This window comes from Caloenas nicobarica, chromosome Z, assembly GCF_036013445.1.
Source record: "Caloenas nicobarica isolate bCalNic1 chromosome Z, bCalNic1.hap1, whole genome shotgun sequence".
Taxonomy (NCBI): Eukaryota; Metazoa; Chordata; class Aves; order Columbiformes; family Columbidae; genus Caloenas; species Caloenas nicobarica.
The window spans coordinates 530140-551964 of record NC_088284.1 but is presented as its reverse complement, the minus strand read 5'-3'; the positions used below and the strand labels follow the sequence as shown (position 1 = coordinate 551964).

The following is a 21825-nucleotide window of genomic DNA, read 5'->3' as shown; positions in this document are numbered from 1 at the left end:
GAATCTACATATAGCAATTTTGTGTATCTTTTTAATGGAAATATTGAGTAAATAGAGTATATCAACAAGTTTGTTTTTAAAGCCAATGTCCCTCCTTTGCTTGTTCTTTCTGTTGCTATTGGGCAGACACTTATGATAACCATAGTGGTTTTCTCTTTAATTTTTTCACCTGTTCTAGAAGTTGTTTGGTGTTTGTACATTTGCTGCTCACAGATGCCCATTCGAGCTGCCGCTCAAAGAGCTGCTCCTGCAGCACGTCGGGCTCTGCCCTGTGCACTGAGCAGCCAGCACAGTCACAGCTCAGCTCTCCTCTCTGCGGGACATGCTGGCTGCTCAAAGAGCTGCTCCTGCAGCACGTCGGGCTCTGCCCTGTGCACTGAGCAGCCAGCGCAGTCACAGCTCAGCTCTCCTCTCTGCGGGACATGCTGGCTGCTCAAAGAGCTGCTCCTGCAGCACGTCGGGCTCTGCCCTGTGTGCCAGGCAGCCAGTGCAGTCACAGCTCAGCTCTCCTCTCTGAGCTGCTCCTGCAGCACGTCCGGCTCTGCCCTGTGTGCCAGGCAGCCAGCGCAGTCACAGCTCAGCTCTCCTCTCTGCCGGACACGCTGGCTGCTCAAAGAGCTGCTCCTGCAGCACGTCGGGCTCTGCCCTGTGCACTGAGCAGCCAGCGCAGTCACAGCTCAGCTCTCCTCTCTGCTGGACACGCTGGCTGCTCAAAGAGCTGCTCCTGCAGCACGTCGGGCTCTGCCCTGTGTGCCAGGCAGCCCGTGCGGTCACAGCTCAGCTCTCCTCTCTGCTGGACACGCAGTTTGCTCCAGCGCTGCTCTGCTGCACTGTTTGACAGCACTTGGAGTCTGGGGCTCTTAGCACTTCAGGAGTCCAAGTTTCTGTAACTGGTGTGGGCAGATTGGGATTGGTGACATGTCTTCCACTTTATTGTGGTAAACACCCGTTTCATTAGCAGGTGGTCAAAGCAGCAGAATTGAAAGCATTGCTCTAAACCAAGGTCGTTCCTGATCTTAACCGTATTTAATCCTTACTGAGCTAATGATAATTTCTCTTGTAGCAACTAAATACACTGCTGTTCGTGACTGTATTAATCGTTACTGAAAGTTCACAGGGTCATTTTCTTCTTTTTCATCTGGCTTTCAGTGCACTCATTGATGACCAGAAAGTATCCATTGTGGGTTTAAATACCATGCTTATGGGTAAAACATGCAAAATGTCTTTAGGGGAAGAAAAAGAAAAGATCACGTTACATTTAGAACAAATGTTCAGTGGATACAAGAACTCTTGAAATTAATTCCCATGGTGGTTTTTATGTGAGATTCTGTCTTGGTTATCAGTGATTGATGACTCAGTTTCTTTGCTATTATCTTAAACATTATTTCCATCTAATCACTCTCTTTTAATAAATTTGAGTATGATTCCTTACTCCTAAAGATCTGAGAGTAATCTGTGACCTTCGTCACTAAATATACTTATCTGTATCATTAATTATCATTTAACAGCAGAGTGGTCCATCTAGGAGAGCTCGTTCTTCAACTGTCACAGGTGGTGAGGAACCAACGGTAATAATGCTCTTTATCAAGCACTATCTCGGAATGAAATGTGGGAGGAGGTGTACGATAAGGAACTTTTTTCGCAAAGCAGCAGTGTGTCAAATGAAATACAGCCGTTGAATCAATAGTTATATTTTGTTGTTGTTTCAGATTTTCGCAAAATTTCTCAAACTTCAATTTCACTGAAATACTAGCATGCTTTAATGATGTGGATGTGCCCCTGGGTTTTAATAAAGCTATGCGCTAAGGAAATACCTAATTCTTTAAAAACCGATATTGAAAGAATCAGGGATTAGAGACATCAAATTAGTATACAGGTAGCTGTGTTTTTAGCTTGTATCTGTCTTCTCTTGCTCTCCATTAGGCTAGTTAGTTTTATTTCTTAGAGTTGATCTCATTTGAGAACTGTGGAGGTACGGTGATATATCAGATGTTTTCGGACCACTTACTGCGGCCTTATTGTCCCCTGGTGAAGGGTTTGGAAACCATCAGGCCGCTCTTGGAAAGGCAGTGTCCCTGTTGCCTGCCAGCTCTGCGACCTCAGCCACTGGAGAAATCACAGTCTTTCCAGTACACGGCTATTTAGAAAAGAATCAGTCTCATACTTTGTTTCGGTGGTATTACCTTGATTCCTCATCTGTTTTCCTCTGGTCTCTGTTTCCTATTGTAGTATGTCAACTTTCTGACCCATTCAGTGTCTTTTCTCGTTGCCTTTCTTGACCAAAGTTCTCTAAGGAGCAGTAGAGTTGCGGTTTACGTCCGTAGGAACGATGCCACACACATTGCTCCAGCCGTTCAGGGGAGCCCTGAGAAAAGCAGATGCTAGCTGGAGGCGGTTGGGTTCGTCCTCTTAGCGCTAGGAAGCTGCCTGTTCCTAAAGGAATTAATGTTGCTGGTGAGCTAAAGAACTGCACTAATTGGTAAGGCGGTGCAGTTCAAGCACTGGTTTTTACTCTGTCCTGTGATGAACATGTTTAGTTTTCATCATCCTTCTGCTATCAAGGCAGGTATTTTGAAAGAGAGAGACAATCTCTAGCATTATAGTCTCCTGGTAAGGAATCAATGTATATTTCAATGCATCGAACCAAATATCTAGACATAGATACTGAAAAGCACCTTGCATGTGCCAAGACTTTGATACAAGTATTAATACATGGGCTTCATTAGAGAGCAAAAACACTGTGCTGCAGAGTTCAGCAGTTTGCATCTGTCTGCTGTGAATGACAGAAATTCCTGTATCTCTCTAGCTCTTTGTATTTACATCAATTACTTGAGAAAAATGCCTGTCCTTCGTTCATATTGTGATTTTCTTGTTTGATTCGCTGCCAGCTAGGTTACCTGTTCTTAATCCGTTATTCGAGCAAGTGTTGGCTTCAGAGAACAGGGGTCCCAAGCTAGAAAGTGACTGAGCTTAGTAAGGATTTATGTAGAGTGTATGGTCTAAAAACTGTCACTCCCTGGGCATCCCCCTTTCTAAAACATATATTCAGATGCAGACAGAGTCAGCGATAAAAATTCTCTCTAGGCTATTTTTCTTCAAATAGCTTCGCCGTTTGTGCTGCAATGCATGTTTTTGTTTCCTCTGTATGTCCCTCAAAAAAACATCCAGTTGGTTTAAGCGCTGAGTATCTTCCTCTTGGAAGCACACGAGACAACGTCAGCAGCGCACAATGACATAGTTATTGGGTCGAATAGTGGCGTAACTTGTTTAATGATAATTAGTGCCTTTGGCAACCTTAATGTTATCCATATATTTTTGATAGAGCAATGTCTTTCTTGTGGAACTTTTAGAAAAAAAAAAAATTCCTACTCAAGCTGGGGCTCCAATTTGGGACGTATCTTGTGTCTTCAGGACACCTAGCCTTGAATGCAACATTTGTGACTAACAAAATGATTAAACTTTAGTTCATTGCAACTGATTCAAGACACCCTGTGGTAGAGGAAAGAACAGAACTTGAGAGATCTTGACTCGACTGCATAGTTACTTCAGTTCTTATCCATACTAATCAAAGGAAAAAACATCCACCTTTTTAAGGAGAAATCATTAAAGCACAAAGTTCCTTCGTGTCATTGTGTGTGATCCGCAAATTTAAAAGTTTGAGGGCACACGAGCTTAGTTGTTTTCTGAACAAGATACCTGAATCTGTGCAGAAGTGAATCAAAAGATCTATTCTGAGAAAAAACTGACTCAGAGGTACATGAAGAAGAGCTTATGTCAAACGAAATCAGAAACCATATTCTTCTGTATGCTTGTTGTGTTTAAGAATGTTGTAAGTTAACAATTTCTTTTTTTAAACAAAAGAATGATGAAGTATTTGTTAGCTTTTATAAAATAACGATACAGTGATTTCTTGGTTGAACAGCCTTCAGTGGCCTATGTCCATACTACACCAGGCTTACCTTCAGGCTGGGAGGAGAGGAAGGACGCAAAGGGCCGGACTTATTATGTCAATCATAACAATCGCACCACAACGTGGACGCGGCCCATTATGCAGGTATGAAGCTGTTAAAGTGCTTAATTTGAATAGCAAACGCTTAGTGCGTATTGAGTATAATTTCAGTTGAAGCTGCTCCTCAGAACTCTGAAATGAAAAAAAAAATCCTAAGCATTGTCATGACAACTCAGGATGATGGTAAAAAGCTGCAATGATTTGGATTCTTTTGTTACTTCTTTTAGCTGTATTAAGTTGATTGCTACAATGGAAGGGATTTACAAAGAGGTACATGTGAACTAATAGAAAGAGGCAAACACTTTCTTAGGATTGAATTTGAAAGTCGTGCTGATCTGTTAATAGTACTATACATTACTTGCCCTTCCAATGGAATGACAATAAATATCTTTAAGAAAGTATATTTAATATTTCATAACAACAATAAATAATTCCTTTGTTTTTTGACGTGTCCTAACCCCGGATGAACTGTGCCTCTGACAACCCGCTCGCTCACTCGGTTCTGCCTGTGAAACAGCTTGCAGAGGACGGCATGGTTGGGTCAGCAGCCAACAGCAGCAACCATTTGAGTGAACCCCAGATCCGACGGCCTCGGAGCCTCAGCTCCCCCACAGTGACGCTGTCTGCTCCGCTGGAGGTGAGACGTCCCTTGGGGCTCGCTGCTCAGTCTTCGTTGTCCTGGGAACTTTTCATTGCCTTTTTAGTTATGCCACATAGCCATGTTTCCCTGTCATCAATTTTGCCCCAGTATATTGCTGTCTTCTGTAGCAGTTTTCCATCTGGATCTTTACATTGTACAATACTATTACTTAACTTTTATGGCCATTGAATGAAGTATTTCATATGTGATTATTTGCTTGGATCAGCTAAAATGTAACCTGTGTGCATGTTTGAAACAGATGTTGTGACTCCTTCAAGTGCTGAGAGTGCATGAAATGGGAGATATTTTGTTAGGCTGAAGCATCAAATTTTTAAAGTTGTTTAGGCATCTAAACTTTCAGTTTCCCAGTGAAATTTAAAAAAAAAATCACGTAACTTCCATTTTTAACCAAAAGGCATTGATCAGTGAAGCAGTTTTGTGGCTGTGATTGTTTATTAAAAAAAAAAAAAAGTCCAAGATCTGTGATTGCAAACCTCTGTTTATTTGAGGAGCTTGTTTTAAGTTCGTATTTAACTTTTTTGTCTGAAGTTATTGCTGAGAAATGCATTGAAAAGTGGGTAACACTACCTCACATTTAGGATACTCTTTTGTTGTAAAGTGAGTTATAATGCACTGTGAAGCACAAAGTAATGCTTTTATTTTTTCCTTCATAAACTGAAATATTGACCTGTACAGGGCAGCTGCAGTAAAACATGTGATCAAGTGTAAATACCGTGGACATTATTATTGCAGAGGGAAGTGATAAAACACTGTGTCCTTCACAGCAAAAAGCCCAGCATGCTACAAGGAGCAGACTTTAGCTAAGTAAGGTCCAGGAAATCCATCCCAGCACTTAATTCTAGTATTAGCTACATCTGGAATGAAAATGTGTTTTGCCGTGATACCAAGTTTGGACACTGTTGAGTGCCATTTGCCAAGGTGAATGTCTGGTTGTGCTCAGGGTATGAAGGACTCCCCGGCACGCAGGACGGTGAAGGACACCCTTTCCAACCCCCAGTCCCCACAGCCCTCGCCCTACAACTCCCCGAAACCGCAGCACAAGGTTGCGCAGAGCTTCCTGCCCCCGGGCTGGGAGATGCGAATCGCCCCCAACGGCCGGCCCTTCTTCATCGACCACAACACGAAAACCACTACGTGGGTAAGAGACATTCTAGAGGATGAATTTTAAATCAGTTGCCATCTTTTAAAGGTTTCTGTCTTGGCTTTCCTGCCTATATGCCTCCCCTTTTATGGTGCCATCTGTCTTGTCTTCAAGGGGGATTTGTCAGCCCAGCTTTTCATAAAGCTGCTGTAGGAATCTCACCGAATCATCTGTGCGGTCACGTACAGCAGCAAAAGACTCAAGTAGCTAATTCTAGGAAATTACTCCAGTGCTGCCTTTGCTGCTCGGAGAAAGAGAACTTACTTGTTACCATCCTCTTAGGTTTTGGTGTGTTTGTACATCATATACCATGCAATAGTGGTTTGCATTTTGTATTTGACCCTTTTTATACGTGACACATCATTGCATACAAGCATTGTCCTTTAAACTCCCCAAATTTTGGAGTTTAGAGGCGTAGAGTGCAGTGGAGATTTAGATTGTTGTTTAGTTTGAGACTGTCCATAATTGTGTTGTATTTTCACTTGTGATTGGCACTGCCTTTTTATTAGTGTAATGTGTGTTCATCTTCTTCAGTTAACAGGATGCATTTCATTATTTGTTTTATGTCATGAGGATCCCTTTTTCAATAATTCTGCAACTCTGGTCACCAAGTTGAAGAAATAAAATTACACTAGGAAAAAATGTCAAAGACAACCCAACATTTCACATCGCCATTGAAATACGAGTTGCCCTTTCATTTGTTAGGCATTGTTCAGATTCCCAGTGACCACTGTTAACATGACAGATTTTTTAATGGTGGTTCTTAATGGTATTCCAGGTGCACGTGGGTAACTTATATGTGTGCAAATCTCTAGGTTTGTCTTCCGAGACCAGTTTTACTTGCCCCCTTTTGCCTCATTTGGGCATTGGTGTAATAATACCTGTGCATTAAGAAAAATGTAAGAAGCTCATTTTTATCCTTTTGAGGCCTTTTTGTGATAGGATACCTTCTTTCTTTTATGTTTTAAGAGTCAAAAGTGTGCATATGTATCAAAATGCCACTTATGGGAGTGCGTGCATTTGTAAGAACTGGGCTGTGTTTTTGAAGAGTGTCTCTGAATAGAGCACACTTAATGGAGTCAAAGTCTTACATCAGCCTCATTAACTCTTAACATTTAAAAAATCGTTTCAGTGTATGAATCCTAATAAAATATGTGAGACATCCAAATACTAAATGTTCTATCACTTTTATGGTTTTCGTTTTATATGCTTTATTCTCAAAAAAAGGAAAAAGGAATAAAAGAGTAACTGTAATGTAGCAAGATTTCTTTTCTAGATAATTCTGTGTTTGACTTAGTATGTAAATCTAACTCGATCTGTTGGATTTACAGTTACATATTTCTGTTACAGGAGGATCCACGACTGAAATTTCCAGTGCATTTGAGAACAAAAGCATCTTTGAACCCTAATGATTTAGGCCCTCTTCCTGTAAGTGGTAATGTGTATGTATTTTAATATATACCTGCTATCTTATGTGATCTGATCTATTGTTGCAGCCGTCTATTGTATGTGGACACGTACATTGGTGTCGTCAGTTTTCTGAAGATACTAAAGCCGTGTTTATATGTAGCACCAAAAAGCTTTATTGTGATTTGTGAATCAGTCGGGCTCTTTGAAACCAGCCCCTAGTATTTCTGAAATGACTGCATTTTCTTGGCTTATCTGAAGCTTCGAGCTTTGAAGAAACTTACTTTGTTTTTATCTCTATGTGCTTTTAGATAATTGCCTGTTGCTGGAGCAGAGCTCTATTAATGTGCCAGCATATATTGGCATTCAGAAATCTAAATAAATTCTGATTTTCGATGAAGCTTCCATATTCTACAGAGAAAGTTATCGTTTTAATGTCACAAGTTTTGTCACACTTGTAACCGAAGTATAATATTGATTTACAGCCACGTCAAATACAGAGCTTTGCTTTGATTTTAAACAACTGTATCCTCAGTGGCAGAGAGTAGTCAGTGAATGCTAATGCTTTTTCTAAACTGATTTTTACACTGTGGTGTTAATTCAGCTCATTGCTTCATATACACTAAGCATACTTTTGAGAAATTGCCATTGAAATTGTACTTGCAACTCTGGAAACCTTAGTGACAATGTGCCACTAATTGTCGCCAGCACCCTCAGTGCTCAGCGTGTTCCAGCCAGCCTGTCTGCCAGCAGAAGAGGCTGCTGTCCTGCCCGCCAGGACACGGCAGATTACATTATTTTAGTTTTAAACGGTTAGAATAACAAGTCTTTAATCCGACTTGTTTTAATTGAGCGGGGTTACAGTTGACTTAGATGAACCACTGTACCAGCAGACCAAGAGTGGTGGCAAGTGCTGCCCCTGGTGAGGGGTGATAACCTCTGTGGTCATCCTAAAATCTCACTGCCCTTGTCATGATTAGCAAAAAGATTTGCCTTGTATTCAAATCAAGCTAGGCCATTTGTCAGGCCCAGTGTCTTGAACCACCGATTAGATCAAAAACTATGCGAGTTGAATGTATTTATTATTATGCATTTCCTGGTTACAACACAGCAGTAATGCAATTTGTCTTTAAGAAAACAACTGGGGAAGTAGCTGTTCTTTTGCAATTTTTCAGACACATCGAGCATGCATTAATCTTCAAGGACATGTTGCTAGACTGGACAGCGTTGCGTATAATAACAGCGTGACATTTATTCTCCTTTCTATTCTATAATCATTTGGACGATGAGAAAGGGGAATGGATAAAAAGGGGAGAATTGAGGACTAGGTTAGACATTCTTGTCCCACCATAATGGGATCCTGGCTTATATATTTACACTAAATAACCTGCATGTGTTTCAGAAGTAGAAGCAGAAAATCTCAAACCTAATCAATGATGGACAGTCTGTTCTTTGTGATGCTTTCCTCGTAGTAGGAAATGGGTATAAACCCCGATGCAAGAAGTTCCCACTTCCAAGCTTTAAAAAAGATGTACTGTATTGGATACAGTTGCCTGTATAAACAGCCAGTTCTTTGAATCTTGCTAGATTTTTGTCCTTGACGTAATGCGTCTGTGCTCGTTTTGTGTTTTCTACTCAAAATAATTTATCAGACAGTTTAAGTTAAGTGTGGATAATGTATTGCTCCAAGCTGTGTGAGAGTGGTAGTATTTCACTTATTTTCTCTCTCTGTTTTTTTTTATTTCCCAATTCCAGCCTGGTTGGGAGGAAAGAATACATTTGGATGGAAGAACATTTTATATAGACCATAGTAAGTAAGCACCCAGGTACTACAGCAAATAGACAAAGGGAGGTAATAAATATTGAAGTGAAAGCTTTATAATTTTACTCTTCATTTAGGAAGCCAGGTGTTGATATGTGGAGACATTGATACCAGAGACTTAGTGCCCTCATACGGTACTGTATATTCACCGAAAGCTTGCTTTTAATTGGCTCATCAAGCTTTGTCCCTCTCTGACTTGTGAAGCATTAACATTTCTTCTTTGTGGTTTCCTTTGTTCTTGTTGATATTTTGGATTCGTTGTTGCTGTTGTTGATGATCCCATGGCTTATTCACACTTAATAAATTAAAATGTACACTAGGAATAGAAAATAAGATGAGAAAAGATCCTATAGCCACAACTCCACATGGAGGCAGTGGAGAAATGAGCCCTGATGAGTATTCTTTCCTCTCCTTTCAGAAGGTCTTGTGGCAGTGCTGATTCTGATCTTATTTCCTATTACAGCATGTTAAACTGCACCCAGCCCGTTCCTATGATTGAGTTCTGTTAGTGGAGTTCTAGTGTAAGTGATGTTTCATTGTAGACTTGTCTTATTACAGTATCCCAGAACTACTGTGTGAGTTTTTGTTGTTGTTTGAAAATAAAGCAGCCCAGAAAACTGTTCTTTCTTTTTTTATTTTTTTAAAGACTTCAGCTGGACTTTATAATGAGATATTTCTACTGATGGCACAATCTTCACAGAAACAGATAACTCACAAAACCATTAGAAGAGGGTACCTGTGCTACACAAAACTTAGAGAATTAAAATCTTAAGCTATTTGACAGTACTATGTTTTTCCTTCAGTATCAGTAACACTGACTTCTGCACTTATCCGTAGTTGTATATATGATACTACTAAATCATTAAAAGACTGTCTCTAAAGTAATACGGATTTTTAAATTGCATAAATAGTTTTGAAAAAAATTGGAAATAATAATGTCGTCAAGCATAAGATTAACCTCTTTCAAACATCAGTACAGAATTAGTCTTTACACCTTCTGTAATTGTTTTTTGCAACAGATATCTGGAAACTTAAATCTGGCAAGTTATTATGAACTGCTGCCACCGAAGAGTCACAGAATAAAACTGTCTTATTTTAAATATCTGTATAATTGTCGAGCCTGCCAACCTCCTTTAAAAAGTTCTAATATTTTAGTCCTCTACATCTACTTAAGCATGCGTTAGTCTCTAAAAGCCAATGGACTGTTAAAGTTGTGCATTAATTAGAATTCCCAAAATAATTTATAATTGTTATAAAACTAAACTTATCTGTATCTGAAATTTCTCTCTAGTTCCTCTTTTGATCCCAGGTTTTTTAGCTTTTTAGATAGTTTCTACACAGTTTTGAGGGGTTTTGTAAATTGAGGCTTGTTTCCAGCAAATCCCCCTTTGGTCCCTCCTGGTGCCAGAGCACCAGGGTTGTGGGAGGCCTGCGGGAGCGGCGGCGGAGCCGGTGCTGTGCCAGTGCTGTGCCGGCGGTGCCGGTGCTGTGCCAGTGCTGTGCCGGCGGTGCCGGTGCTGTGCCAGTGCTGTGCCGGCGGTGCCGGTGCTGTGCCAGTGCTGTGCCGGCGGTGCCGGTGCTGTGCCAGTGCTGTGCCGGCGGTGCCGGTGCTGTGCCAGTGCTGTGCCGGCGGTGCCGGTGCTGTGCCAGTGCTGTGCCGGCGGTGCCGGTGCAGCTCCGGTGACACCGTGTGCTCTGCAGACGGCACCGCAGCTTGGCCGTTTGCCTTGAGCACTCTCGGGAGCAGCCTGTGTGCTGGCGGCGAGGAGGAGGCGCGATGGCGTTTCAGCCTGTGTGCTGGCGGCGAGGAGGAGGCGCGATGGCATTTCAGCCTGTTTTCTGGCGGCGAGGAGGAGGCGCGATGGCATTTCAGCCTGTTTGCTGGCGGCGAGGAGGGGGTGCGATGGCGTTTCAGCCTGTGTGCTGGCGGCGAGGAGGAGGCGCGATGGCGTTTGGCCATGGTGCTGGGTCTGCGGCAGAGCTGCTGCCTCTGGATCAGCCGTGGTGCGATGAGCTGTGCTCAGCCTGGACGTGCAGGTCTCGGTCTCGCTGCCCTGATAAACTGGCCGTCGTCTCAGTCATACTCCGCTAAGCGATTAGGTGACATGCAACAAATGTAGTCTGTCTCATTGCTAGAATGCAACATAAACGTTGCAAGTGTTGACAGATCCAGCTGCTGTTAATGTGCTGCTTCCCCGGATATGTTTTGTGATTCCGCATCGTTACCCAATACCGTTGTCCTGTTTTTGAAGGGCTTTTCTCATCCCTGAGAAAATGCAACCAACACAGAAACCTCCTCTTGTGGAGCAACACAAACTGCTATTAAGTATGCCACATAAACTAGTAAAGCAAAGTACTCTCCAAATAATTCACATGTTACTTGTAACATTAGAGCCTGAAATACAGCATTTTTTAGATTTTAACTGTAAACAGCTTGGATTTCTTCAGCAGTCAACCCTTAACAAAAAAAGTCTCTAGCTCTCCATGGTTGGTCCTTAGCTAGCTAAGTCAGCATTATTTCCCATTCATGAATAAAATAGTATTTTCTCTTCATTGGAGCATGCATGTACTTCTACGCTTCCAGGAACCTTCTGGGAAAATATGCTCTAGCTGTTGGAAGGTATCATGATGGGAAACACAAAGGTTTTCCAGCCATATCGAGAGCAGTTCTCAGTGGTTCAGACAGAGGGATGGACATATTAAATGGATTCCCCTCAAAGTCTGTCTTGAATCTGCCATTTTTCCATGTATTCATTAATGATTTGACTAATGAATTAGGGGGAACGTCCTCGTTAGTTCGGCAGGAAACAGCAGTGTGGGAGAGGCCAGTGGTGCTCACTGGAGCAGGATTAGAAATCAGAACGAGTCTGGCAACTCGCTGCTGTAGTGGGAAGTCAGATGCTGTTCAGTAAGAATCGCAAAGTATTACACAGGGTGGGAATAGTTAGCACAATTTTTTGTTGAAAAGGGCATGAAAGATGTCGTCAGCTGAACACGAGTGAACTCATCCTGTGATGTATCAAGAGGAGTGTCATTTTAAATAAGAGCTGAAATAATCTCTCTGATGTCGTCAGCTGTGATAATACTGGATCTGGCGTGGGGTTCTGAACTTCAGGACAGTACCGGAGCACTTGGACCAGAGCAGACGAGAGGGCAGGGAATCCTCAGAGGACCTGGCGCCCGTTGGTGAGGAGAGGCAGAGTGGTGTTTGTGGGAAGGCAGATTTTCAAAAATGTGGTGCAAAAAGAATGTCTTTGTCATCCACATCCACTTTGGATAAGACAGAGAATCTTGAGCTGCAGTTCCAGGTAGGGTGGTTCAGGTTAGACCCTTCTCATTGTGGGGGCATTTCAGCCCTGGAATAGCGTTGACGCGATGAAGTCTGCGGTACTCTGAACAGAAGATGTGTCAGCAACATCCTGCACTCTTAAGTATGCAGTGCAGTAAGAAAGAATTGAGAAGCTTGCAGTCATTTCCAGTTCTGTTGTCTCTGATTTCATAGAAAAATAGCACCATGGTTTGTGGCTGTCATTTTCAAGTAGATATAAAAAATGAGTCGGTTTAAAAGCAGTAAACTTGGTAGAAATAAATTTTACTAAACAGGTCGAAGTGAGATGAAAAGGGCCAAATTAGGCATTAAGCTTTTGTGGCAGGCTCCGGTCTGTGGGTCTCGTGGTTTCTGGAGCTGTCAGTCTAATAACCTTCCTCCATAATGTCAGTAACCACTAAATAGGCTTAAAATAGTATTGTAATATTAAATTAACCGATAGATCCAATTTCTTGAAATGTGCTTGTGATCCTTTTGGATTTTCTTCAGTCAACATTTAATGAATGTCACCTTTCAAATCCCAGTCCATTTGAAAACTAACTTGGGGTGCTCAAAATGTAAGGTCTTTTCCAACCGTAGAAACATGGAAAATACCAGTGGTTTAATATAAGTGGGTTTGGTTCTTTTTTTCTTTTTTACCCGTAGTAGCTATAAAAAACCATTTTATTGAAACTTAGTGTGTTTATTCCCAAACCTAGCAATTACAACACTTAAAACCTGGACTGCTATCTTAATAGACGGTTCATAAATCCAAGCGGTGCATGTAACCAACAGCTGTGTTATTACTACACGTTCAGTGCAGGAAATGGATGACTTAAACCTGCCATCGCAGGTGGCACCTAGTTTGGTTTTTGGAGCATTGTCTCATTGTTGCAACGTCATCGTTTTGTTGTGATTCTGTTGTGTTGAGGATCTCGCGAAGAGCAGTTGTCTGGAGGCAGGGAGAGTGTCACCGTGCTCCTGTATAACCACACATCACCCTCCTGCTGCTCTTAAAAACTAGAGAAGAAAAGAACGGGATTCTGTCACATTACTCCCAAAACCGTCTTGGGTCAAAACTGAATGATCTCTTTACTGTGACTGTATAATTTCACCTCCCTTAATGGTCCTATAACCTTTTCATTAAATCAGTGTCTAGGACTTCTTTTTAAGAGATGTTATTCCCTCCAAATTTAAATACAGACTGTCTTTCAAAAGTATTACGTTTTGGCTATCTTTATGTAAAAAATTTAAAAAAATAAACTTAGTCTGTCATTTGACAAAGTTTTTGGGTTCCTTTACCTCTCAGGCATGAAGTCTGTGTATTTCTAATATGAGTTGAGTCCAAGACCATGTTCAAATAGAACATGTTTGCTCCTACAGACGTGGAAATGGAAGCAGTGTAAATACATTGCATTCTGTTCTAGTTTTGCATCTTTGCGTGTTTTCAACCAAGCAGCGTGGTGGGGTTCGCATGTAGATGGGTGAGTGCAGCCTTTTCCAGCCCTGAAATGCCAAGTTGCGGACATGGTAGGGAAAACAGTTGTAGGGAGAAGAAAACAACACAGATTCATAGTGTGGTAACAGAGAAGTAATGATGTAATTTCTTTTGTTACTTACAGATAATAAAATTACCCAGTGGGAAGACCCCAGACTGCAGAACCCGGCAATCACTGGCCCAGTAAGTAGCGCGGTGGGTTTTGCCGTGACTCGCTGTTTGCTGTGGGCAGGAGGCTCCATCCAGCCCTGGTCGTTCTGTCCTCAGGACCTCAGCTTTTACTTTAATATCAAACTGTCAAAACACCAAAAGAGATTTAAACCTTTTAATGCCGTTTTATGGTACGCTGAGTGATTAGACTTCCAACCCTGAGAGGTTTCCAGGTGCCAAGAATACCTTTTTATTTGGGGTAAATCCTCAGGATTTTTAAGCGTCTCAGGATGCAGCAGATTAACTACCACGTGGTGTAATTCCAGTTTTTCTTGTTAATTAATAAGATTAATAATAATCACATCTTTGAACATAACTGCTTTTGGAGTGATTTACCCATTTATCGTGTACTTAATGCCCGAGATACTAATACACAGTATGCTGTCCAAATTCTTAATGTTTATTTTCCCAGAAATGTTAAGCGTAAATCAGAGAGACTATCTGGGAAATTTTATTTCAAGATAATAAGGGTCAATCATGATTCCATTAAGTAAATAACAGTTATTTGGATCAAATCCATTTTACAGCCACAAAAGCATTAAAGATTCATCTTAATGCTTTTAATAGTATTTTGGGTGCCGTGGCAATAACAACTACTTAAATTGCATTTTGCATTGCATTTAAACAATGGACATGTTGAAAGATTATTTAATGGCTGTAGTAAAATCATATTATCATCAGACTAATATGATTTAGTATTAAAAAAAACAAAAAATATATAACATCCCATCATCCACAAGAGAAAAGTGGTGTAGAAATATTTCTAGCTCCCACCCTCACCGCTGCAGGAGCAGCGCTCCCCTTCCCCCCCGGGCGCTGACTGTGCACACCTGGAACCTCTGCACTCCTGTGCCGTTCAGAATCCTTCTTGTGCTCCCAGGAAATCACACTTCATTGTTTAGCTGGCTGGTTTACTGGCTCTTCTGTCTTGAAGGAACACTAGTGCCAGGGAAAGGAAGGATGTAGTTGGAAAATATTATGATCAAGGCCAGGAAGCCGTTTTGGTTTTTTTTTCTCTCCTCTTTTTCAAGGCTCTTTCCAAACCCTGATTGAATTCATGTTGTGTATGGTGTCAAAAAATAGAGAATTAAGGTTTCTTAATTCTCAAAAAAATTTCAAAAAAAGGACAAAGAATTAAGGAATCTTACTTAAATACATAGCAGTTACTTGTTAGAGCCAGACCTGTACCCATCATAACATGACGTTGCTTTTCCAGCCTGCTCCTCTGCATTAGTTTAATGGCCAGCTGTGTTTGTGGCGCTTGGATCTGCAGGCCGTCCTGGCAGCGGCTGCCGCTCCTCGGTGCCCGAGCAGCCTCGGTCCTTCGTGCGTTTCTGCGCGATCCCGCGGAGGTGCAGCGGCAGAGTCTGCCGGGGCCGGGAGCGCAGCAGCGGGGCAAAGCCGTGCCCTTGCTGGCTGGAGCAGGGAGCGCAGGAGCAGGGAGCGCAGCAGCAGGGAGCGCAGCAGCGGGGCAAAGCCGTGCCCTTGCTGGCCGGAGCAGGGAGCGCAGCAGCGGGGCAAAGCCGTGCCCTTGCTGGCCGGGGCCGGGAGCGCAGCAGCGGGGCAAAGCCGTGCCCTTGCTGGCTGGAGCAGGGAGCGCAGGAGCAGGGAGCGCAGCAGCAGGGAGCGCAGCAGCGGGGCAGAGCCGTGCCCTTGCTGGCCGGGGCCGGGAGCGCAGCAGCGGGGCAAAGCCGTGCCCTTGCTGGCCGGGGCAGGGAGCGCAGCAGCAGGGAGCGCAGCAGCGGGGCAAAGCCGTGCCCTTGCTGGCTGGAGCAGGGAGCGCAGCAGCAGGGAGCGCAGCAGCGGGGCAAAGCCGTGCCCTTGCTGGCTGGAGCAGGGAGCGCAGCAGCAGGGAGCGCAGCAGCGGGGCAAAGCCGTGCCCTTGCTGGCCGGGGCAGGGAGCGCAGGAGCAGGGAGCGCAGCAGCGGGGCAAAGCCGTGCCCTTGCTGGCCGGGGCCGGGAGCGCAGCAGCGGGGCAAAGCCGTGCCCTTGCTGGCTGGAGCAGGGAGCGCAGCAGCGGGGCAAAGCCGTGCCCTCGCTGGCCAGCAAGCAGCCTGGGCTGACACGGGCCGTGGCCACGTCCTGGCGCAGCGGGACAGCACCCGTTCCAGTGGAGATGTCTGCAGGACTCTGAGTGACAGAGCCTGGGAGAAGCTGGAGAATTCCCGGCCAGGGACATTCCCCCGCGTGCCGGCTCTGCAGTGCAGCGTGCGCAGTGTCCTGCGCTCTCTGGGGTCAAACAGCGTTTGTTGCTAATGTCGTGGCTTCGATGGAGCCTCTTAACTTGGTCTTAGGTTTATTTTCAAAATTTTTTGAATTTTCTGTCTTTCGAGTAGCAATTAACCATGCTTAGCACTTTGAGCTGTGCAAATCCATGTTCTGTGCTAATACTAATCATTTTTAAAATTTGGTATTATATGGCATGCTCATTATTTCTTAATGAGACACATGGATGGCACCAGAACATTCCAAATGTGTGTGTGTGTGTGCGTTTTAAAAATTTGATTTGATCTTTTCTATTCCTAAAAGAAGAAAAAAAATGAGGATGAGCAGTTGATAACCAGAAGAACTGGGTTGAAAGTTTTCACACCTTTTAACCCAAAATACACACTGAGAAGTGGGAAAATTTTTGCTGCCGTACTTCACGCATGGTGGGTTTTTATCAGATGACTTGTGGCATGCGTAGGTGGATAGCATGCCTTTAAATTGATTTTCTGTTTAAATAATGGTGGAATATCAAACTGCTCAATAGCTGGAATAATCTGTATTTATGATTCTCTCTCTAATAGGCAGTTCCGTATTCCAGGGAGTTCAAACAGAAATATGACTATTTCCGGAAGAAATTAAAGAAACCAGTGAGTAGAAACGTGCAGCTTTGTGCTGGAATCAGTTACGCTGTGTCTGGGAGAAACAACAGACTATCTCAAGCGTAGCCATGGAGTGGTGTATCTTGCGGTAACACACTTGCCAGTTTTCCTTGATTGTGCTGCTCCTGAAGGGGTTAAGTAGGAACCAAAAAAATGAACAAGAGTTTGAGTTTGACTGATTTATTAACAAAAACATTTACAAATCTTTGAAGACTCCCATTTTTCTGTATGAATGCAAAATCAAAGTGATGAGGCAGCAAGGAAATAACAATGATTCCCTGTTTCCCATTGCAGCTGAGATCAATCGTTACAGTAGTTTACAAGCCTTTAGGTTGAAAATAGGCTTGAGGATCGATATTTGTCCTTCATGTTCAAAAGCAGACAGTGGAGAGCAGAGCTGGAACACCTCGGCAGAGCAGCACCCACACTTGTGCGGGATCTGCACGTGCTTCTAGTGTTCTTGTTCTGGGGAAAAAAGTGTTTTCAGGAACATCTGTAATGTAAACGAGCACTCGGCATTAGCTCGCATGTGATATTGGCTCATAATTAACAGTCAACAGCCTTGGCAACACCAACTCTAATCTGGAGCAGGACTTGCCAATGTCGTTACCCGTTTACTGACAGCTCCTCCAAGCGTCTCCTTGTGTCTGAGCAGTGGGTGCACACAATGAACGCTTCATTGTCGGAAAACCAACCTTCGGAAACAGTTGTTTGAAGTCAGTTTTATCAGGAAAAGCACGGTCACGTTTATCTGTTCATCCAGCCTTCTCTCTACAAATTCTTCCCTCGGTTCTGTGTTTCCTGAGCTGGGCTCCCTGGGCTCAGCGCCTCCTGCTCAGACAGAACCGGCGCCCGGTTCTCTTTCGAGTGCAGCTCTGCAGTTCAGTTCTGACGCGTGTGTGGTACGGTAGGTTGTGAAACTTGTGAAACCGGTCTGGCCTTTACAGATACGTGTAAAACAGTTGCAGAAACCTTGTGCGTTTGTTACCATTTTAAGCAAAGATGCCCTTAAAATAGAGCGTAGTAATAATTTTCTTCTGGTTTGTTTGTTACTTTTCTTGTTGTTTTCATTGCTTTGTCAAATATCATAGAAATCTCTGAACCACTACACTGGAACTTAGCTAGTTAGCTATCAACCTGTAGACTTAAAGAGCTGGAAAACAAAAATATGGGGAAACTTTATATATCAGATGCATAATCTGTCATCATCTGTTACCACTGGTCAGTAATTTGCTTGAAGACTTATTTATTGAAACTAACAAGTTTAATATAATCTCCTTTCACATAGGCTGATATACCAAACAGATTTGAGATGAAGCTACACAGAAATAATATTTTTGAGGAGTCCTACAGAAGAATCATGTCTGTGAAGAGGCCTGACGTACTAAAAGCCAGGCTCTGGATTGAGTTTGAGTCAGAAAAAGGACTTGACTACGGAGGTGTGGCCAGAGAATGGTTTTTCCTCTTGTCCAAGGAGATGTTTAACCCCTATTATGGTCTCTTTGAATATTCAGCAACGTAAGTGTCCATTAAAATATTTCTGTTCCAAAGGGGTATGCATTAGATTTTGCATAAGAGGCAAAGTTACACCAGCAAGTAGTTAGATCAGTGTGTGCTTTTCCGAGAACCTTTCACATTGTCACTGAAGTCTCACACAATATTTTGGTTAGTCAGACGATGTTCAGTGTTGCCTTGCAGCAGAGCTGCGGGTTTTGAGGCCAGTGAAAGGCGCGGGCAGGCAGAAGACTCTTTATGCCCTCCCGTTACACCGTAAATCACCGGCCATCCAGAATTACAGTGCTGATTTATAACTGGGTCATCAAACAGCTTCTCGTTCACGCTTTAGTAGTTACACAGCAGTGGCCTTACCTAAGTTTAAATTTGGTTTTGTCCAATTTAAAAATCTCTGAGTAATCCTGAGTATAAATGAGAGCAAGTCTCTTGCTTCCAGTGCATTTGTTTTACTGTGCTGGAGTAATTCCACACTGTGTACTCAGCTACGGTGAGGATGGATTTCTTAATTGCAGGCAGTAGTTTTGATGTTTTTATGTCAGCATCGAGCTCACTCCTTTCTCTAATAAGTGTTGATGAAGTAGATGAACAAAGGCTGCATAATGAGAGCTTTCTCACATTTGTGTCTCAGAAAAGACGTTCTGCTGTGGAAGGGGAACACAAACTAAACAACGTTGACTAGCTCAGAATGCCTGGGCATTAATGGAGTGCGCTGCATACACACTTGTTTTGAAATATTTAAACTTACGGGATATAGGTCACTGTAAATATTTTTAAAGTTATTTCATTTTAGGTTCAGAAACCCCAGGGTGGGGGCGGAACAACAATGACAACAAAAAGCTTTAAAACCTGGTATCTTTCTTCAGAGATGTAAGGACATACTACAAATTACAAATACTGCTTTTCCACTGATGTCTTGTTGAGACACATGCTTTCACAGGAGCCTTGATGATTTGTTAAAATATCTTAGTCCTTTAATGGCTTTTTCCAGTGTCCTGGAGGTTAAGCTTATTTCAGAGATGTTCTCTAGTAAGTGCAGTTTAAGATGCTGGTAAGAAAACGTTCTTTGTCCCGGGACAGTCGGACCATGGGCCTACACTTAATTCCTCTCCAGTATCTCCAGATGAGGAAATTACATTATTACAGTCTTGCAAAAAGAACACAAAATGGCCCTAAGCTCCAATTGTTTATTAACGTAATCTGAATATCTGGTTATTTAAAGACATGGTTACTTGGATTTTTTTTTCCCTTTCCCCAACAAGGGACAACTATACTCTCCAGATTAATCCTAATTCAGGCCTTTGTAATGAAGATCATCTGTCGTATTTCACGTTTATTGGTCGAGTTGCTGGGCTGGCCGTGTATCACGGGAAGCTACTGGATGGTGAGTAATTGCACTGTGTGGCGATGCTACTGTCACCGGATTTTTATTAAATGAAATAAATCACTTCAATAGTTCTTTTGCTTTAGAGTGTAGCATTTCTGGGGAGAAAGTCTGAGAGAAAGTAATGAAACTGGAACTCCTGGAAATTGCATTCCTGATGTGAGTGGGGATTCAAAAATTATAGTGTCTTACTCAACAAATACATTTCATATAAAGTTTTGCTCCTTTCTCCACTCATGTTAAAACTACAGAATCAGCATTGCTAAATGATCACTATCCTTGAAGGAAAATCACTAAATTTATATCAGCCATTTCCATGCAAATCTGCAGCCAAGGCGCTTGCGTGGGTGTCAACTGCAGCATATCCTTATCTGTAAAATTATTACTGAATGATTGGATGAGAAAACATTGCTTCTGCCAGACTTTGAAATCCCACAATAAACAAGCAAGCGAACATCAGAAACCATTTTTCTAGCATCTCCTTTGAGAGAAGAATGGCAATTTTAGATGGATTAGAGTACCTTGAGCTCAGTTCCCTGGCTCTTGTGTCCCTCCGCCATCAACGTTAGTGTTTAATGGCACACGATAATTAATGGCATAATTCTTCTAATTGAAAGATGGGACTTTCTGTGCCTAAAGAAACACGATCCCGCTGTGTTGAGCAGTGGCGGCGCTGGGACTCGGGGCAGTTTCGTCCCCGCTGGCACACGGTGTGCGAGGCGCTGCTCTGCGCTCTCTTCCAGGCTTCTTCATCAGGCCCTTCTACAAGATGATGCTGGGGAAGCCCATCACGCTGAAGGACATGGAGTCCGTGGTAAGGACACGCCGACCCCGGCCGCTCCGCCGCCAGGGCTTTCTCCTCTCTCCTCCAGCTCCCCCATCACGCTTTGGCAGGTCGTTCTTGAAGCACACCTCAGGAAATAATGGTTTCACTCTGTTTGGAAATTTTTTTTTTTTTGGCTCTCTTGCTTGGAAATATTTAGTGATAGTAACATTTTATTTTTCCTTTCCTTCTTTTTCCCTTGGGTCAATTTTAAATTATGAACCTAATACATGAAGATACACCCCTTCTAAGAAATTAGAGGGGTCTTTTATTCAGCAAACTTCAAGGCTTTTAGTAACAGCAATGCAGTCAGTTATTGTATCATGTATTATCATTGTAGTGGCGTGATATATATTAATAACTTGTGTTGAAAAGAACGTACAGTTGTATCAAGAAGACATTTTCTAACCAATCACTTGAAACCACTATATACATCTTTACCTAATAAGATATGTAGAGTCAGTTTATTGTGTTGTATAATGGTGCAATTAAGAAAAATTACATGAATCTACAAATGTAGCATCTAAGAAAAATACATATGAGTAAAGTAATCCATGTTACCCTGCTTTACAGTAGCTGTGGAAACGAGTTCTCATCTTTCCAGCCCTTTTGGAGTTCTGGTTTAAGATGGTTTTATTTGTTCAATTTAAAGTTAAACTATACATTTAATGTTCATATTTAAACTTTGTATAATTAAAATCTGCTGTAGGATAGCGAATACTACAACTCTTTGAAGTGGATTCTAGAAAATGACCCTACAGAGCTGGATCTCATGTTTTGCATAGATGAGGAAAACTTTGGACAGGTATGTAAAGGTTATCCCCAAAGTTATCATTGGTTATTGCCAAAAAGAAATTCCATATGAGCAGCATCTCCCGGCTGTGACGATGCTCAGGACGGGTGTTACTGCTCAGTATGGGCCAGCTGCAGCAGCCCCTCCTGAACGGGGCTGCCAGAGGAAGTGATGCCCCCGGCATGAGCAGGCCGGGAAGCTGAGTGACAAAGGTCTTCTCCTCTTCCTCCTTCTCTCTTCCCTTCTTCTCACGTCTCTTTTGCCTTCTCTCTCCCCCCCATTCCCCTCTCTCCCCCCAATCCCCTCTCCCCCCCCAATCCCCTCTCCCCCCCCCCAATCCCCTCTCCCCCCCCCAATCCCCTCTCCCCCCCCCAATCCCCTCTCCCCCTTT

The 21825-nt window shown here is 42.8% G+C and overlaps 1 protein-coding gene across 9 annotated transcripts in view; it reads left to right on the top strand.

Annotated features, from left to right (window-relative positions):
* NEDD4L (NEDD4 like E3 ubiquitin protein ligase) overlaps positions 1 to 21825 on the top strand; it is a 152263-nt gene that overhangs the window by 123268 nt on the left and 7170 nt on the right. For 7 of the 9 annotated variants that reach the window (XM_065657442.1, XM_065657441.1, XM_065657436.1 and 4 more), the window contains 12 exons: positions 3923 to 4054; positions 4527 to 4646; positions 5611 to 5808; positions 7162 to 7239; positions 8974 to 9028; positions 9118 to 9174; positions 13970 to 14028; positions 16845 to 16910; positions 18211 to 18440; positions 19697 to 19818; positions 20562 to 20632; positions 21351 to 21446. In XM_065657442.1, the coding sequence (XP_065513514.1) occupies positions 3923 to 4054; positions 4527 to 4646; positions 5611 to 5808; positions 7162 to 7239; positions 8974 to 9028; positions 9118 to 9174; positions 13970 to 14028; positions 16845 to 16910; positions 18211 to 18440; positions 19697 to 19818; positions 20562 to 20632; positions 21351 to 21446 (1284 nt within the window). The remainder of the gene's footprint in view (positions 1 to 3922; positions 4055 to 4526; positions 4647 to 5610; positions 5809 to 7161; positions 7240 to 8973; positions 9029 to 9117; positions 9175 to 13969; positions 14029 to 16844; positions 16911 to 18210; positions 18441 to 19696; positions 19819 to 20561; positions 20633 to 21350; positions 21447 to 21825) is intronic. The other 2 variants (XM_065657443.1, XM_065657438.1) reach the window with 1 other exon arrangement.